This window comes from Nyctereutes procyonoides, unplaced genomic scaffold (genome assembly GCF_905146905.1).
Source record: "Nyctereutes procyonoides isolate TBG_1078 unplaced genomic scaffold, NYPRO_anot_genome, whole genome shotgun sequence".
In the NCBI taxonomy this organism is placed as follows: Eukaryota; Metazoa; Chordata; class Mammalia; order Carnivora; family Canidae; genus Nyctereutes; species Nyctereutes procyonoides.
In genome coordinates, this window is record NW_026575160.1 from 11,158,595 (window position 1) to 11,175,048 (window position 16,454).

At 36.9% G+C, this 16,454-nt stretch overlaps 1 protein-coding gene across 2 annotated transcripts in view; it reads left to right on the forward strand.

The window, feature by feature from the left end:
• The window catches only part of STK31 (serine/threonine kinase 31), a 93,204-nt gene that overhangs the window by 34,423 nt on the left and 42,327 nt on the right, over window positions 1-16,454 (forward strand). For both annotated transcript variants that reach the window (XM_055314771.1, XM_055314773.1), the window contains exons 12-17: window positions 6,635-6,814; window positions 8,440-8,556; window positions 10,150-10,269; window positions 11,564-11,695; window positions 13,070-13,171; window positions 15,021-15,101. In XM_055314771.1, coding sequence (XP_055170746.1) covers window positions 6,635-6,814; window positions 8,440-8,556; window positions 10,150-10,269; window positions 11,564-11,695; window positions 13,070-13,171; window positions 15,021-15,101 — 732 coding nt within the window. The remainder of the gene's footprint in view (window positions 1-6,634; window positions 6,815-8,439; window positions 8,557-10,149; window positions 10,270-11,563; window positions 11,696-13,069; window positions 13,172-15,020; window positions 15,102-16,454) is intronic.

Below are 16,454 nucleotides of genomic sequence, written 5' to 3' on the forward strand. Positions count from 1 at the left end.
CTGGAACTGGTCCGTCCAGCTGGTCTTCTGGGGGAGGGGCCTGCTGTGCTGATTTTCAGGTGTTAGCACTTGGGGGAGCTGCTCTGCCCCTGCCTGCTGCAGGGCTCAGCGGGGGTTGTTTAACCCGTGAGGCCGCAGGAGGAACAGCCGCAGTGGCTATGGCAGCTCTGGAAGCCTGGATTCAGCCTCCGCAGGAACTACGGGGCTCGGGGCTCTCGGTTCTCCGTCCACAGGGCCTGGAGGCTCCGGGGCGGGGCCGCTGATCTGCTCAGCTCGGGGCAGGAGCGTCCTTGCTGTCCTGGGCCCTCCCGGCCTCTGCCTGTCCCGGGGGAGGCCGGATCCTGGGCTGTGTCCCGGCGCCCTGTGCTCCGGGGCCTGCGCTGTTGGATTCGCGCTCCCGCCCTGCAGCTCCCTCCGTGGAGCCGCCCCCGAGTCCCTCCGAGCTGCTCCGCAGGTGTCTGTTAGTGTCCCAGGGAGCCCGAGGGCATCCCGCCCTCCTGGGTCCTGCTCCAACTCCCTGCGAGCCCCTTTCCGCCCGGGAAGGTTGGTGCAGCTCCTGCTTCTCCGGGACGGGACGGGGCTCTCCTGTCCTGGGGACACTCGCCCCGGCCTCAGCCCGGCTCATCGCGGGGCCCCTCCCCCTCGGAGGCCTTTTGTTTCTTTATTTCTTTTTCCCCCGTCTTCCTACCTTGATAGAAGCGCGAACTCTTCTCACTGTAGCGTTCCAGCTGGTCTCTCTTTACATCTCAGGCCGAATTTGTAGATTTTCAGGATGATTTGAAGGTTATCTAGATAACAGTCTTATTTTGGACTGCAGGGAATGAGCTTGCTAGAGAGTTGGAAAAAAGGATATTCAGGGACATCTGGGCACTATCTCTCTCTGTCTGCCTGGAAGAAGATATAGTTTAGATCATACCATGTAATAGTATAAGTTCTTCAAGAATAGGGAAGTAAACTTTGCAAACAAAAGGGCAGTGGTGTAGTGAGAATGTACCTATCTACAGTGCAATTTTTACTTTACCCTGTGAAGATTTATTTCTTCTCATGAAATGTTAGTAAACATAGGTTTGCATCCAATATCGTTTTAAAAACTCTTTTCTTCTTAAAGTTTAATCTTATGGGACTTTTTGCTATATCTGGTTTGTTTCCCTTCCTACTGTTCACCTAGATCACCAGAATATTCTTTAAACTTCTCTCTGTTTTGGTGAGAAGTTGTTTGATATTTACTTGTATTCTTTAAATACTTAAGAAATAAAACTTAAACTTCAATAATGGAAGTCAAAGAAATTAAAGTTCATGATTTCTGATTTCCTCAACATTTATTGAGACTTCTTTTGTGGGTAGTTAATTCTTGGAGTGTTTTTGGATATGGTCGGTGGAACGTATATTAGTTAGGTTTGTCGGGGGTATTCAGGGGTGTGATGGGGAAGGTGAAGGTGTGAAAGGGGTTGGGGGTGGGGGGGGGGTTGGGGGATGAAGGCGTGGGGGTTAAGGAGCTTGAGGCAGGGTGAGGGGGATGAAAATGGGGAGATGTGGGGGGGAGAATAAGGAATGAAGGACCGCGGGGGGCTGCAGCGAGGTTGTAGCACTAGGCTGAGTGGAAATAATGAGGGACAGGAAGAAAGGATGGCTTTGCAGGTCCTTGGCTTTTCAGAGAAGCGAAGGCGGGCGGAGGAGGGAAGGAGAGAGAGGGCCGGAGCCCTGGTTTGTTTGTTTGGTTTTGGAGAGGGTTTTTTTTTGAGAGAAGGCGTGCCAGGGGGGGGGGGGGCAGGTGATGGGCGTGCATGGGGGGTGTGTGGGGCGGGGTCTGTGTGGCGTGGCGTCTGTTTGGGGTGGGAGGGTGCGGGGGGTGGGGGGAGTCTGAAGGGTTTCTGGGGGTTTTGGGATGGGGGCGGGTGGTGGGCCCGGGCATGGTTGGGTGGGTGGGTTGGGGGGTGGGTGAAGTGTCGGGGGTATAACTCGGTGGGTCTAAGTGGGGGGCGTGCTTGGGTTCTTTTATTTTTTTTAAATACTGTTTCCTTTTAAAATTATTTTTCCACCTATTTACTTTCTTTTTGATGGATGACTTGATTAATGTATTTATAATTACTGTTTTATTAGAACTTATTTCTGTAATTATTTCATGTTTCTGTTTATCATGGTTTCTTTTCTTCCTCTTTTTCTACTGTCTACCCCTAGTATCTTAGAACATTTTTTTTATAAATTTATTTTTTATTGTTCAATTTGCCAACATATAGCATAACACCCAGTGCTCATCCCGTCAAGTGCCCCCCTCAGTGCCCGTCACCCAGTCACCCCCCCCCGCCCACCTCCCCTCCCACCACCCCTAGTTCGTTTCCCAGAGTTAGGAGTCTTTCATGTTCTGTCTCCCTTTCTGATATTTTCCACTAATTTTTTCTCCTTTCCCCTTTATTCCCTTTCACTATTTTTTTATATTCCCCAAATGAATGAGACCATATAATGTTTGTCCTTCTCGGATTGACTTACTTCACTCAGCATAATACCCTCCAGTTCCATCCATGTTGAAGCAAATGGTGGGTATTTGTCGTTTCTAATGGCTGAGTCATATTCCACTGTATACATAAACCACATCGTCTTTATCCATTCATCTTTCGATGGACACCGAGGCCCCTTCCACAGTTTGGCTATTGTGGACATTGCTGCTAGAAACATCGGGGTGCAGGTGTCCCGGTGTTTCCCTGCATCTGTATCTTTGGGGTAAATCCCCAGCAGTGCAATTGCTGGGTCGTAGGGCAGGTCTATTTTTAATTCTTTGAGGAACCTCCACACAGTTTTCCAGAGTGGCTGCACCAGTTCACATTCCCACCAACAGTGTAAGAGGGTTCCCCTTTCTCCACATCCTCTCCAACATTTGTGGTTTCCTGCCTTGTTAATTTCCCCCATTCTCACTGGTGTGAGGTGGGATCTCATTGTGGTTTTGATTTGTATTTCCCTGATGGCAAGTGATGCAGAGCATTTTCTCAAGTGCATGTTAGCCATGTCTATGTCTTCCTCTGTGAGATTTCTCTTCATGTCTTTTGCCCATTTCATGATTGGATTGTTTGTTTCTTTGCTGTTGAGTTTAATAAGTTCTTTATAGATCTTGGAAACTAGCCCTTTATCTGATACGTCATTTGCAAATATCTCCTCCCATTCTGTAGGTTGTCTTTTAGTTTTGTTGACTGTATCCTTTGCTGTGCAAAAGCTTCTTATTTTGATGAAGTCCCAATAGTTCATTTTTGCTTTTGTTTCTTTTGCCTTTTCTTTTGCCTTCGTGGATGTATCTTGCAAGAAGTTACTGTGGCCAAGTTCAAAAAGGGTGTTGCCTGTGTTCTCTTCTAGGATATTGATGGACTCTTGTCTCACATTTAGATCTTTCATCCATTTTGAGTTTATCTTTGTATATGGTGCAAGAGAGTGGTCTAGTTTCATTCTTCTCCATGTGGATGTCCAATTTTCCCAGCACCATTCTTAGAACATTTTCACTTTGCTTTGGGTGTGTCTGTCATCTTTGTATATCCCACCCCAAAATCAGCTGATCAGACAACTACAATTGTACTTTAGGTTTTAGTCACAGAGTGTTACAGGTATTGTATATGATAACTCAGATAATAAACTTTAGAGTTATTTGCTCATTCTTCATAAGTTTTTGGATATCTTTTGGTTTTCTCTGTGTATTGGAGTATTTTTTCTAAGAGTATTTTCTTTTTTTTTTTTTAAGATTTATTTATTTATCTGAGAGAGCACAAGTACGTGTGAATAGGGAGAGGAGCAGAAGGAGAGAAACTTTAAGCAGACTCTCCACTGAGTGTGGAGCCCAGTGCAGGACTCTGTCTCATGAAATTATGACCTGAACTGAAATTAAGAGTTGGATACTTAACTGACTGAGCCACCTAGGTGCCTCTCTCTAAGTGTACTTTCATTTTTTTAAAAGATCTTATTTATTCATGAGAGAGAGAGAGAGAGAGAGAGAGAGAGAGAGAGAGGCAGAGACACAGGCAGAGAAGCAGGCTCCACATGGGGAGCCCGACGTGGGACTTGATCCCGGGACCCCAGGACCATGCCCTGGGCTGAAGGCAGGTGCTAAACCACTGAGCCACCCAGGGATCTCCTCTAAGAGTACTTTCAAAGAGGTCTTTGTGTGGTTGATTTCATAAAATATTAAATGTCTCAGGTTATCTTTTTTTTGTTTTTTTTTTTAATTTTTATTTATGATAGTCACACACACACAGAGAGAGAGAGAGAGAGAGAGAGAGAGAGAGAGAGAGAGAGAGGCAGAGACATAGGCAGAGGGAGAAGCAGGCTCCATGCACCGGGAGCCGGACGTGGGATTCGATCCCGGGTCTCCAGGATCGCGCCCTGGGCTAAAGTCAGTCGCTAAACTGCTGCGCCACCCAGGGATCCCAGGTTATCTTTTTTTTAAGATTTTATTTATTTATTTGAGAAAGAGAGCATGACGGGTGGGGGTGGGGTGGGGGAGCGATGAGGAGCAGAGGGAAAAGGAGAAGCAGACTCTTGCTGAGCTGGCCTGATTTGGGGCTCCATCCCAGATTATGATCTCCATCCTGGGATCATAATCTGCGCCAAAGGCAGACACCTAGCCGACTGAGCAACCCAGGCGCTCTTGTCTCAGGATATTTCAACATTTCGACGTTTAAACAAATGCTTGCATTTAAGTACTTTTATTTTTTTTTATTTTTTTTTGCATTTAAGTACTTTTAAACAGTTTAATTGGCTATAAAATAGTAGGTCCAAAGTCCATATTTCTTTCAAACTTTTGACAATAATCCATTGTTTTCTTATTCCCATAGTTGTTGTCAGTCTGATTTTTACTCATCTTCCCCATCTTCCCACTTACCTTCCCAAAGCCACTGGAAACCTCAGTGTTTTGACTTTGTTCCTAAATTGCACTAACCATATTTAAGTTTAGATTTAATCTGAGTTAATTCAGTCTGAGATTTTATATCTTTCATTAACTCTAGAGAATGTTTGATAATTATTTCTTAAGATACTATCTTTTCTCCATCTCCCCACCCCCCCATTTACCTTTTCTCTTATCATGGGACTTCTATTAGAAGGACATTTAAATTTGTTATATCCTCTTCATGCATATTTTAATTATTCACCCATTTTTTCTTTTTATCCCTTTCTGTGTCTTTTTGGAGGGATCTGAGGCATCCTTGACTTAACCATCTAGTTCACTAATTGATTCTCTAGCTGTATTCTTTTTGCCATTTAGTCAATGTATTGTGTTATTTCAAAGATTATTTCTTTTGTACCAGTTAATTTCAGTTGGTTATTGTTTGTAACTACTTGGTTTTGCTTTGTGTTTTTAATATTCTTTTTGTTGAGAATGTTTGTTATGCTTATTTTGAGTTTTTGATTTTGCTTTTTTTTTTTTTTATAAGTTATATTCATTTCAGAGTTCTTGTATTAGTCATACATTTTATCCTCCTCTGTACCTCCGCTTAAAGATCTTGTATTTCCCTTGGAGAACTCTAAGCTTAGTCCTGTGCTATTATGTAGGTATGAAGTAGGGTGGTAGAGGGGTTCTAGGGAGGGGTGGAAGCTTGGAACGTAACTTCAAAGAGTTCAGGTGGGTTTAGGGAATAGGATGGCGTTGTTTCTCAGAGCTTCTGGGGTTATAGTCTGGACTCAACTACTTCTCCTTGGCTTTTCTTCTAGATGATCTTACTTTTCAGTGGACTTCTCAGTTCCTCTGCCTAAGCTCCTCTTTTCTAGGAGCTACTACCCTTGGGTGTAAATGCTACCAGGTATTCAGGGGAAAAGGGAAGCAAAGAAAATGCTTAGTGGATGGCCAGCATTTTTGTAATGGTTATCAGTTTTTGCCTCATTAAGGTTCCTATACTCTATTTGTATAAACCCTTTGCTGCTTGCTTTGTGCTACTGCTTTCCAATGTGTGAGAGAAGGGCATCTGAAGGAGGTTCTCTTTTCCCACATGATATTTTTTGCTGTGGTGGCAGGCCTTCTGCTTTGCAGTGACTTGCTTCTTGCTGAGCATCAACTATCTTCGTCTTTCCAAGGGTTTCTCAGAGTTTTGTAATAACAATTTCTGGGATCTTTTAAGTTTTCCTCTTGTCTTGGCAACATTTCTAGACTTTAATTCCTAGGGAGAGCTAGTAGGCTCTCTTGTCTCTTTTAGTCCTTCCTTCCTTTTTTCCTTTCCTTTCCTTTCTTTCCTTCCTCTTTCTTTTTCTTTCTTTTTATCCCCCAAAGACTTTATTTGTTCACGAGAGACACAGAGACAGGGGCAAAGACATCAGGCCACAGGGAGCCTGATGTGGAACTTGATCCCGGGAACACAACCTGAGCCAAAGGTAGATGCCCAACCACTGAGCCACCTAGTCCTTTCCAAAATCCTTTTTAAGTACATACATATTTTCAGGGTCTTCCTTAATTGGAATTTTTTGTCTAACTTTTACTGTTATAACCCAAATAAATTCCCTTCTGGGTAGTTTTATATTTTCATATCTAATTTTTCTAAGTTTTATTTATAAGATGCTTAAGTATAGGGATTCAACGTACTACTTTTTTTGTTTCAGATTTTAGTACAGTGCTTGAATCCTAATATGAAGTTAATAAACTTTAATAAAGAGAAATATATTTCTATAGGATTTGTCAACCTCTTTAGAGGCAGTGTATGGACAGGCCAAAGAAGGGACAAAGTCTGAAGAAATACTTAAGAAATTTTATGACTGGAAGTGTGATAAAAGTGAGGAATTCACCAGTGTTAGAAGTGAAACAGAAGTTTCTCTACAACGTCTTGTAGCATGGTTCCAGAACACTGTAAAGGTAATAAGAGCTCTTGCCCAGTGGTGGTTTTGGTGTTGTAGTGTAAACCAGGGGATATGGTTTTTTTAAGAATAATTTTCCAAATATAATTTACTTGTTTTCTGAAGGGAAGAAAGGAAGAGGAAGAGAGGGATTAAGGGGAACAGGGCTTGGATGGAGGTGTGGGGGATTTACATAATTGTATTCTCTAGGAATTTAAATGAAAAACAGCTTCATAAACCGTTGTAGGTATAAGATAGTATCACTGGAATTTATTACAAGTGTATATTATTCTATAGTTAATGGTGTAGAGATAAGGGTCTGTATATACATACAGATAGAGCTTTCCTCTAATTTCTTTTTTAGTAAAACATGTGTTTTAGTATTAGTTGGCTAACTGGTTGTGCTGAAAATATATTAATTATTTGGCAGTGTTTAAGGTTTAAAGTTTTAGGTATCTTAAATATTTCTAACATAAATGGAGAATACTAGTCTCGGTTGATACTAGATATTAGATATGGTGTTTTGTGTATTATTTTTTTTAGTTCTTAAGAACTAAAAAATTTTCTAAAAGCTCTTGAAGCATGTGGTTTTGCATTAATGTATTTGGAATTCTAATTAAATTTCAGCCTCACTTTATTACTGATTCTGTGTTTTCTCTGTTCTTCTGTCTGCTGTGTGACCTTCTCAGCAAGGGCAAGGACACCCAAGTTGTCATTTATCTGTGTGAATGATTTACATGTATGCATTTCTAGCTTTGTCTTGGGGTGGGGTGGGGGAGTCTTTAATCTCCAGCTACCTCCAGAACTCTTCATTTTGGTAATTTTTAATGGATATATTAACATAACTAATTATTTCTTTGTTGTCTTTTATTATTGATCAGAATGTCTTTCTGCTTAGGTTAACTATAATGTATCCTTTTCTTTCATTTCCATAGCTTTTCCTAAAAACAAATCTCCGTAATCACATATCTAATGTCTGAAATCAAGGTGACTGCTTATGACTTTTATGTTCTATGTTATAATTTGGGCCCTTGATTTTATTCTAATAACATTTGATTATAAAGTCTATTTCCTGATAGAAAATACCTTTGTTTTCCCAATGAGATGGAAGTCATCTGGGTTAATCTTTAATTTTTAATCTCCAGATTCCTAAATACTTAGCATATCATCACTAAGTAACAGATATAATCATATGCCTCTTTTTTTTTTTTTTATTAAAGAGCTGACATCGTCTGCCTACTACCTATCAGATTTAAATTTTTTACCTGAGCATTTATGGTTCTTACCAGCTTTTAATCAGAGTGCTGCTTTTACTATTCCTCACAGAATCTTGGTCTTATTTCTGTTTTTTTTTTTTTTTTCATACTTTACCTCTTATGTCTCTTACCCACAGATTTTGTTAAAAAAAATCTGTTTTATGCATGTAATATGTGTGTGCCTTTTCTTTTTTTTTTTTTCTCTTTTTTTTTTTGTGCCTTTTCTTTTTTGATGTGTAAGTTTTGTGAGGGCAGTACCTTATTGTTTCCTATTTCCCCCACATTGCCCATTGCATAGGCTGATGCTCTGCTCTAGGTCTAAGGATACAATACCAATTGGAATAATTAAATGAATTCCTTTCATGTTTTAATTTTTTTTGCACATGAGGCTTTTGATCTCTCTGTGGAAGAAACACGAACTTCTAAAGACACAATCACTAATGTTGATGAAATCCTAGAGAAGACTGAGTCAAGTGTCTGCAAAGAACTGGAGATATCTCTGATTGTGAGTGTTGATATTCTTTATTACTATTTCCTTTGAAGCAATATGATTTTTCTTGTTAATTAGAAAGGATGAAGACTGATCTTAGTTCTTCTCTACTGTTTGAAATAGTAACACTGTCAAGTTCTAATCCGAACACAATACAAACTCTTACCCTTCCACAGTGATAATTTCATTTTTTTAAAGTTTTTATTTTAATGCCAGTTAGTTAACATACAGTGTTTTATTAGTTTCAGGAATACAATACAGCTAATTCAACACTTCCATACATCATCCTGTGCTCATCTGACAAGTACACTCCTTAATCCCCATCACCTATATATCCCACCCCCTTAGCCCCTTGCCCTCTGATAACCATCACTTTTTTACATATGTACTTTTTTTTTCTTCCAAATTTTAATTTAAATTCTGTTTAGTTAACATATAATGTAATACCAGTTTCAGGAGTGGAATTTAGTGATTCATCACTTATATATACCACGCAGTGCTCATCATAACAAGTGCCCTTCTTAATATTCATCATCTATATTTTCATTTTAATAGTACATTTCACATTAAAAAAAATAAAACCTAATGTTTAATTCTAGGAAAACTCCTCTTAATCTGAATACATCAGCTTTCTATGTCATTTGATTCTTGAGTCCATTTTACCTAATGACTGTAAGAAAAGACTCTTTAGAATTTGTGAAAAATTAAAATCTGAGAAACCTCTGGAAGTGTATATGCAAGACTGATTAGTAGCTCCTTTCTGTACCATGTATATTCTCTATTGTACCAAGTTAAAAATTAATGTAGCTCCTCAAAAGCATTTTGTAATGTTATTATTGCTCACTGAGACTCTTTCCCAATCTTTTGGGCTGCTTACCAAAGTCTCATTGATTATATTGTTCATTTTACTCGTTTCTTTTTACCTTTTGCAGTTTTATTCAGGTTGGCATTGAAAAATAAATATATGTTACTATATTTCTCTATTTTTAAATAATATATCTTTAATAGTATTTATATGGTTTATTCAGGCTTTATTTATTTTTCTATTGTTGAAGTATGATTAACATACAGTATTACATTAGTTTCAGGTGTACAGCATAGTAATTTAACAGTTCTCTACATTACTCAGCGCTTTCCAGGATAAGCTTCATCACTGTCACTTTGCAACACTATTAAAATATTATTGACTAGGTTCTCTATGCTGTACTTTTCATCTTCATGACTTATTTTATAGCTGGAAGTTTGTATTTTTTTTGTCAGATTTAATTTTATAAGTGGTGTTAATAGATGATTTCTAAAAATAAAGTGTTGGAGTTGTATTTGTTGTTTAGTTCTTAAATTTAGTGTAGTGATATCCCTGATTTCCTTTAACACTGCTCTAGAAAGTTGTAGGGATAATGTGTAATGGGAGCAAAATTTTCTATATGAGCATCTTTAACATCAGTCTCTCTTCTGTCTAGAAAAAGATATGTTTAAGAAATATTTTGAAATGGAAATAGAATTCTGTTAAAGGCATCATTTTAAAGTTTATTCATTGTTATTGAAAGTTTAAGTTATTTTGGATATTCCATTTTGAATAATTCCATGTGTATGATTTATTTCACTTAGGAGCACGGTGATGCAGACAAGGAGATCATTTTAAATACATACAGTCAAATACTACAGAACATCCATTCAGAGGAAAGGCTTATTGCTACAGTACAATCCAAGTATAAGGACAGTATTGAGGTTGGATTATGCTTTATTTTTTTGGTCTTCCATATTGATGCCTTGAGTTTTTTAATGCTTAAATTTTTCTCAAGGAGTTTAATACCCATTGTGTAATTAATTAATTATTATTACTAGAAAAACAGCATAACTATTATTAGGTGGTGTGTAATCAGATTCACCCTATAGTGAAAATAGTGATTTAGTTGATAAAAATATATTGATTTTTTTGATTGTCTTAAATCTTTGCTTTCCTTGTATACTTCAAAACTTAACCTTGACTGGGGCACCTGAGTGGCACAATCTGTTGAGCATCTGACTCTTGGTTTCAGCTCTGGTTATGATTTTGGGGTTGTGGGATGGAGCCTTGCATTGAGCTCCACTCTCAGTGTAGAGTCTGCTTGGAATACTCTCTTAGTCTCTTTCTGACCCTCCTGCTCATGCTCTCTCTCAAATAAAAAAGTCCTTAAAAAAATTATAAAACCTAACCTTTACCATCATTATCTTTATGCCTATACAGATGTATAGTAGAAAATTTGCTAAATACAGAAAGCTAAGAAGAAATAAAAACATTGATTATAATCTCCTTAGCCTAAGAGATAGATACTCAGAGCTAACTTCAGAGTGTTTTCTTTATGGATAGTAACTTTTGTATGCATACATATATCATGTACATTGCATTATTTTGTAAACTGTTTTGAAAAGGTTTCTTCATTTAATGGTATATTATGAATACTGCCCCATATGATTCATGATTCCTCTACACTGTCATTTTGAGCAACTAAAGCATCATCACTGCATAGATGGACAACATTATTTAACCTTTCATCTGTGTTAGGTATTTAGGTTACTTCCAGTCATTTTTAACCATAATCAACACTGTACGTAATCTTTGTACTAATCTTCAGATAGTTTCCTAAAATTTCTTAATTACTAAGTCAGAAGGAATCAACATTCTTAAAAATTGATACGTATTGTCACACTACTTTGGAGAAAAGTAATTTTAGTTTATATTCTTACTAGAAGATTCAGTTTGCATCATATCTAGCAAAGATGTCTCACAGTAGTTCTCAGCTTGAAAATATTTCTTTTAACTTTGCTACTCTGATTGCTGGGACTCATGTTCTCCTGAATAGAAATGTGGATAACTAAGAAATCAGTTAGTAGATTATCTTTTTGAAAATTGTGGAATTTATTTCAATCTGAACTCAGTAAATAGTAGTTGAATCTTGATAGAGAAATAAATGGTCAGTAAGTGACTTCAATAAATATTTTTGTCGCTTTTGAAAATAAAATAACTCCTTTTCTTTCTTAGTTTAAGAAGCAGATTATTGAATGTTTAAATAAGAGCCCCAATGTGGATCACTTGCTGTCCATTAAAAAGACACTGAAAAACTTAAAAGCTCGACTGAGATGGAAATTGGTTGAAAAGAATAATTTGGAAGAAGTAAGGAAACACTTGGTTTTTACAAAATTCTGTGTACCTTATTTTACTCTGCTATGTGAAAGTCATGCATAAATACATTCCTTAAAATAGAACCATTACTTACATTTTGTTTTATGTATTTTATCTTTTTTCTGTATATGTAAATAAGATTATTACATTAATGATGTCAACATTTTACCATGTCATTAACTGTTCTTTGAAAACATTTTACATGGCTGCCTTTGTTTTTAGTAACATAACTATTTTAGAACAATTTAAAAATTATTTTGGTTTAGACTGCTATAATACCTATTATAATATAAACCTATTACCTGCAAGGTACTCTCCTACAGGTAGAATTTAAGATCATGATATTTTTGTTGGCTCTCTTTTTAATGGCTGGACATATCATTCCTCGAAAATGCTCTACGTCGTTTTCATATAATAGAACTGGAAGAATTCAGACACTCTAATCTGGACTCACCTTTTGGTTTGAAACTGAATAAGCTGGTAATTATTTGTGTCCCTTGAGGATTGATTTGTGAACTAAAGGGATCTATATTATATCTTAATCCAACTTGATCTATCTCTTCCTCTTTGGAGAACTTAATTGGACTTGGAGTGAGACTGATTTAATGGTTTAAGATTTTTCTAGTTTTTTGTCCTATTCTGGACTGGGGAGTGGGGGTCTTTTTTAGTTTAATTTTTTTTAACTTTTGGAGAAATACGACATTTTTAAGGTGGTTATTTATTATCATTGGAGTTTTATGGAGTCTTTGTGAGTCCTACATTGTCTTTCCTCTAATAGACACATTTACTTTTTTTTTTAATTTTTATTTTATTTATGATAGTCACAGAGAGAGAGAGAGAGGCAGAGACATAGGCAGAGGGAGAAGCAGGTTCCATGCACCGGGAGCCTGACGTGGGATACGATCCTGGGTCTCCAGGATCGCGCCCTGGGCCAAAGGCAAGCGCCAAACCGCTGCGCCACCCAGGGATCCCTTTTTTTTTTTTTTTTTTTTTTTTTTTTTTTTTTTTTAAAACAGATCTCATGTAGAAAACAATTCCAGGGAATTTAGTTGTATTCTGGTTCCTCTTCTTGACATTTACTATATGATGGCAGTTGGTCATCTTCTTAGAGAAAATCTACAGCAAATTAAGAGGCAAGAAAAATCTGTGTTGATTTTTTTTTTTCCCTTTTTGTAGGTTTGGGAAAAGTCTCAGTGTTAGAGTAATATATAGTCAGCAAGTGATATGAGGGTCTGTTAGGTGCTAGATACGGAAGGAAACATATAAATCAGTGATTTGCTGTAGAAATTACATTCTTACTAGGAAGATTTGTTTTCAGTCTACTTTAATAAGCTCAAAAGGTCACTTTTTTCTTTTTGATTAAAGTCTGATGACCATGATGGATCTGAAATTGAGAAAATAAAACAAGAAATAACTCAGTTGCGTAACAGTGTCTTTCACGAAATTTATCGTGAGCAGGAGGAATATGTAAGTATTCTTCAAAGTTTTGAATTTTTACTGTAGAAATTGAATTCACATAGCCATTTTATGAAGTGGACTACAATGACAAGGCTGTGGATTATATTGGCATAGTTATGTTTGCATAGTAATGTTTATGTGAATTTAGAAATTCATTTCTGATGATAATTCACAACCACTGTACCAAATGTGGAAATTACAGAAAATTATAGAGAAGAAGAAATATCTCCTGTAATTAACTGTTTGATTCAGTTATAACAGTAGTAATCACTGTTAACATTTCACTTGTTTTTAGTCATCTTTCTGCCTATTTTTACAAGAGTGGAGATTAGAGCACAAATATATTTTTACATGCTGCTTGATTTCTGTTTCACATAAAGATTTTTTTCCTTTAATAAAATCTAAGTCAACACTGTTTTAACCTAATGCAATGAAAACATTAATGGAGCAACGTAATTTAGTTGAAGAATAGAGCAATACAACTGCCTGAATTTTGGGAGTTATATCTTTAAGTCTCCACTCTTATAACTAGTATTTTGTGGCCTTGGGAGAGTCTGTCAGTGTATTTTCTCCTTAAAATGGAAAAAATATGGGGCTCCTGGGTTGTTCAGTCTGTTGAACATTAATTAGACTTATGACTTCAACTTAGGTCATGATCTCAGGGTTGTGAGAATGATCTCTGTGTCAAGCTCCATACTGGGTGTGGAGCCTGCTTGGGATTCTCCGTCCCTCTCTCCCTCTGCCTTTCCCCTCCTGCTTGAGTGCGTGCTTGCTTCCTTGCTCGCTCGCTCACTCACTTTCATAAATGAATGATGAATGAATAAATAAAAAAATAAAATTTTTATGTTTCAGGCATGTAATGGTGGAATAAAGGTAGACACTACTTTGAACAATAAAAATACAATGAAAATAATATTGTATTCTAATGTCTATATTAATCAGAGAGGGAGAAAAACCGTAAGAGACTTTGAACTATAGGAAACAAACTGAGGGTTGCTGGAGGGAAGGTGGGAGGAGGGATGGGGTAACTGGGTGATGGGCATTAAGAAAGGCACTTGGTGTAATGAGCACTGGGTGTTACATTCAACTGATGAATCACTGAATTCTGTGGCTGAAACTAAAATACACTATGTTAATGGAATTTAAATAAAATAAAAAAGAATAATAGACATTTTAAGTGTTATTATGCTTTATTTAGCAAACTCATCTATGTGTGTTTAATTATTCAGCTTATGAACCTTGAATAAAATAGCTATATTCCAGTCATATCACAAGTGCCTAGAAGTTTTACTTAATAAATGTGACAAATGACTTTTCTAAGGAGCCTCAATTTTCATATTTGCTTCAAAGTGGCTTTTGTAGAGCCTCATATTTGTTTCTTCTTTCAAGGCTTTTATGATTTTTTTTCCCTTCTAAATAGCTATTATTTTAAAAAGTGTGGTCTTAATATTTTGAGAAATGACAATTTTATGATGCAAATTGGTATTATCAAACACATATTTTCATGTTAGCTTGGAAGTGAATATGTACTTTGATCTTAGGCAAAATACTGTGCCCATATATGTATACCAAGCTTAAAATTGATAATTAAATTTTTCTTCTGTTAGTAAGATGGTAACTTTGACCCAAGATGGCTCTTGGTTTTTATTGGGTATTTCTTGTAGTAGAAGGCAAAATCAGTGATTATATATCATTTTAGGTTATACATCTTATTAGATTGTGTATCTTACTAGATTTATAATAAAGGAGGTGCTTTATTAGATTTTTTTTTGTTATTTTGTGTTATTTTTTCCTGAAGGGCAACATGTCACAATTGAATATATATTGATTCTTAATAAAAAATATTTTTTAAATTTAGGAGAAGCTGAATTGCTTGGTGCAGAAATGGTTCCCGGAGCTGCCTCTGCTTTATCCTGAAATAGGATTACTTAAGTACATGGTAAGCTTTGTTGCCCCTGAGAATTATTATTCTATAGAAGGTTGAAAAGTGATGATACTAAAATCGTGTGTCAATTATTAAGTTTATGATATCCTTACTATGAAGATGTTCCTGATGAATAACTTCTGGGCATGGTTAGAACTTTTCTTTAAGACTGTCTTTAGTATTGGGGCACCTGGGTGGCTCAGTCTGTTAAGCATCAGCCTTTGGCTCAAATCATGATCTCAGGGTCCTGGGATTGAGCCCCACATCAGGCTCCCAGCTCAGCAGGGAGTCTGCTTCTCTCTGTCTCCTCCCTCCCATGGATGTTCTCTCTCTCTCTCTCAAATAAGTAAAAAGTCTTAAAAAAGGTTAAAAAACAAAACAAACTTTAGTATTGGCATACTGTATTCTAATGTTTGTATTATTTTGCATGTTTTTCTCTGTTTCCTCTTTTCCTTGTATCTGTTTAGTACATTGCATGGCACTTGTTTGAATTACAGATGTTTATTTATTGAGGTGATAAAGCAATTTTAGCTGTTGTTTCAACAGTTAGACTAAAAGGAGGATGCTGACAGTCACGAGGAATTTAAGCAGAATATATCTTTTCAGTTAGAGGAGGCTGGGAAAGAATTCTAGAGAATTGGTTAAGTAGAGATGTTGACATGGCCATAGTTTTCTAGGCAGGCAGGATTCAAAGCCTGGATAATCAACGTATTTGACAGAAGAGCTGTATGGAGCAGGATTGGTAAACTGGCTCTCAGAGTAGAATCTGTTACCTCTGTGTCTTATATTACCTGCTAAAAATGAGGGACTAGATTGAAACTCTATTCTTTAAGATTGTCATTAGATTCATGATGATAATAGCTTGACTATAGTATAGAAATGGTTATATACATAGAGTTTATGAAGTCATGAATATGTAAGATTAAAGTCCCCTTAAATTGTTAAAGCAATTATTGTAAGATTTTTCCAGACTAGACATTAAAATAATGTGAAATTTTCTTCACAGTTATTTAATTTTAGCTTAGACACTCTCTCATGTAGGATAGATGAGTATGTGGTGCTGTGTAGGACTTGACAATTAGTTTTTAAAAGTATGCTAATCTCTTTACTGTGGAATATTATAAAACTTTTTAGTCATAGCTGATAGGCTCCTTTAATGATTTTAAGATGTTTGTGATGTTTGCGCAGGAAACTCCTGTAAGTTGATTGTATTTTGTGGTTTACTTAAAAATATTGACAACACATAAAACTAAAAACCAGAAAACAATTTCACAACCCCTTACTAAAACTATACCACAATAATGCTTACCTTGATCTAAAATGTTGATAGATTTTATCCAAAAAAATTATTCCTTTTAAAAAGTGGCA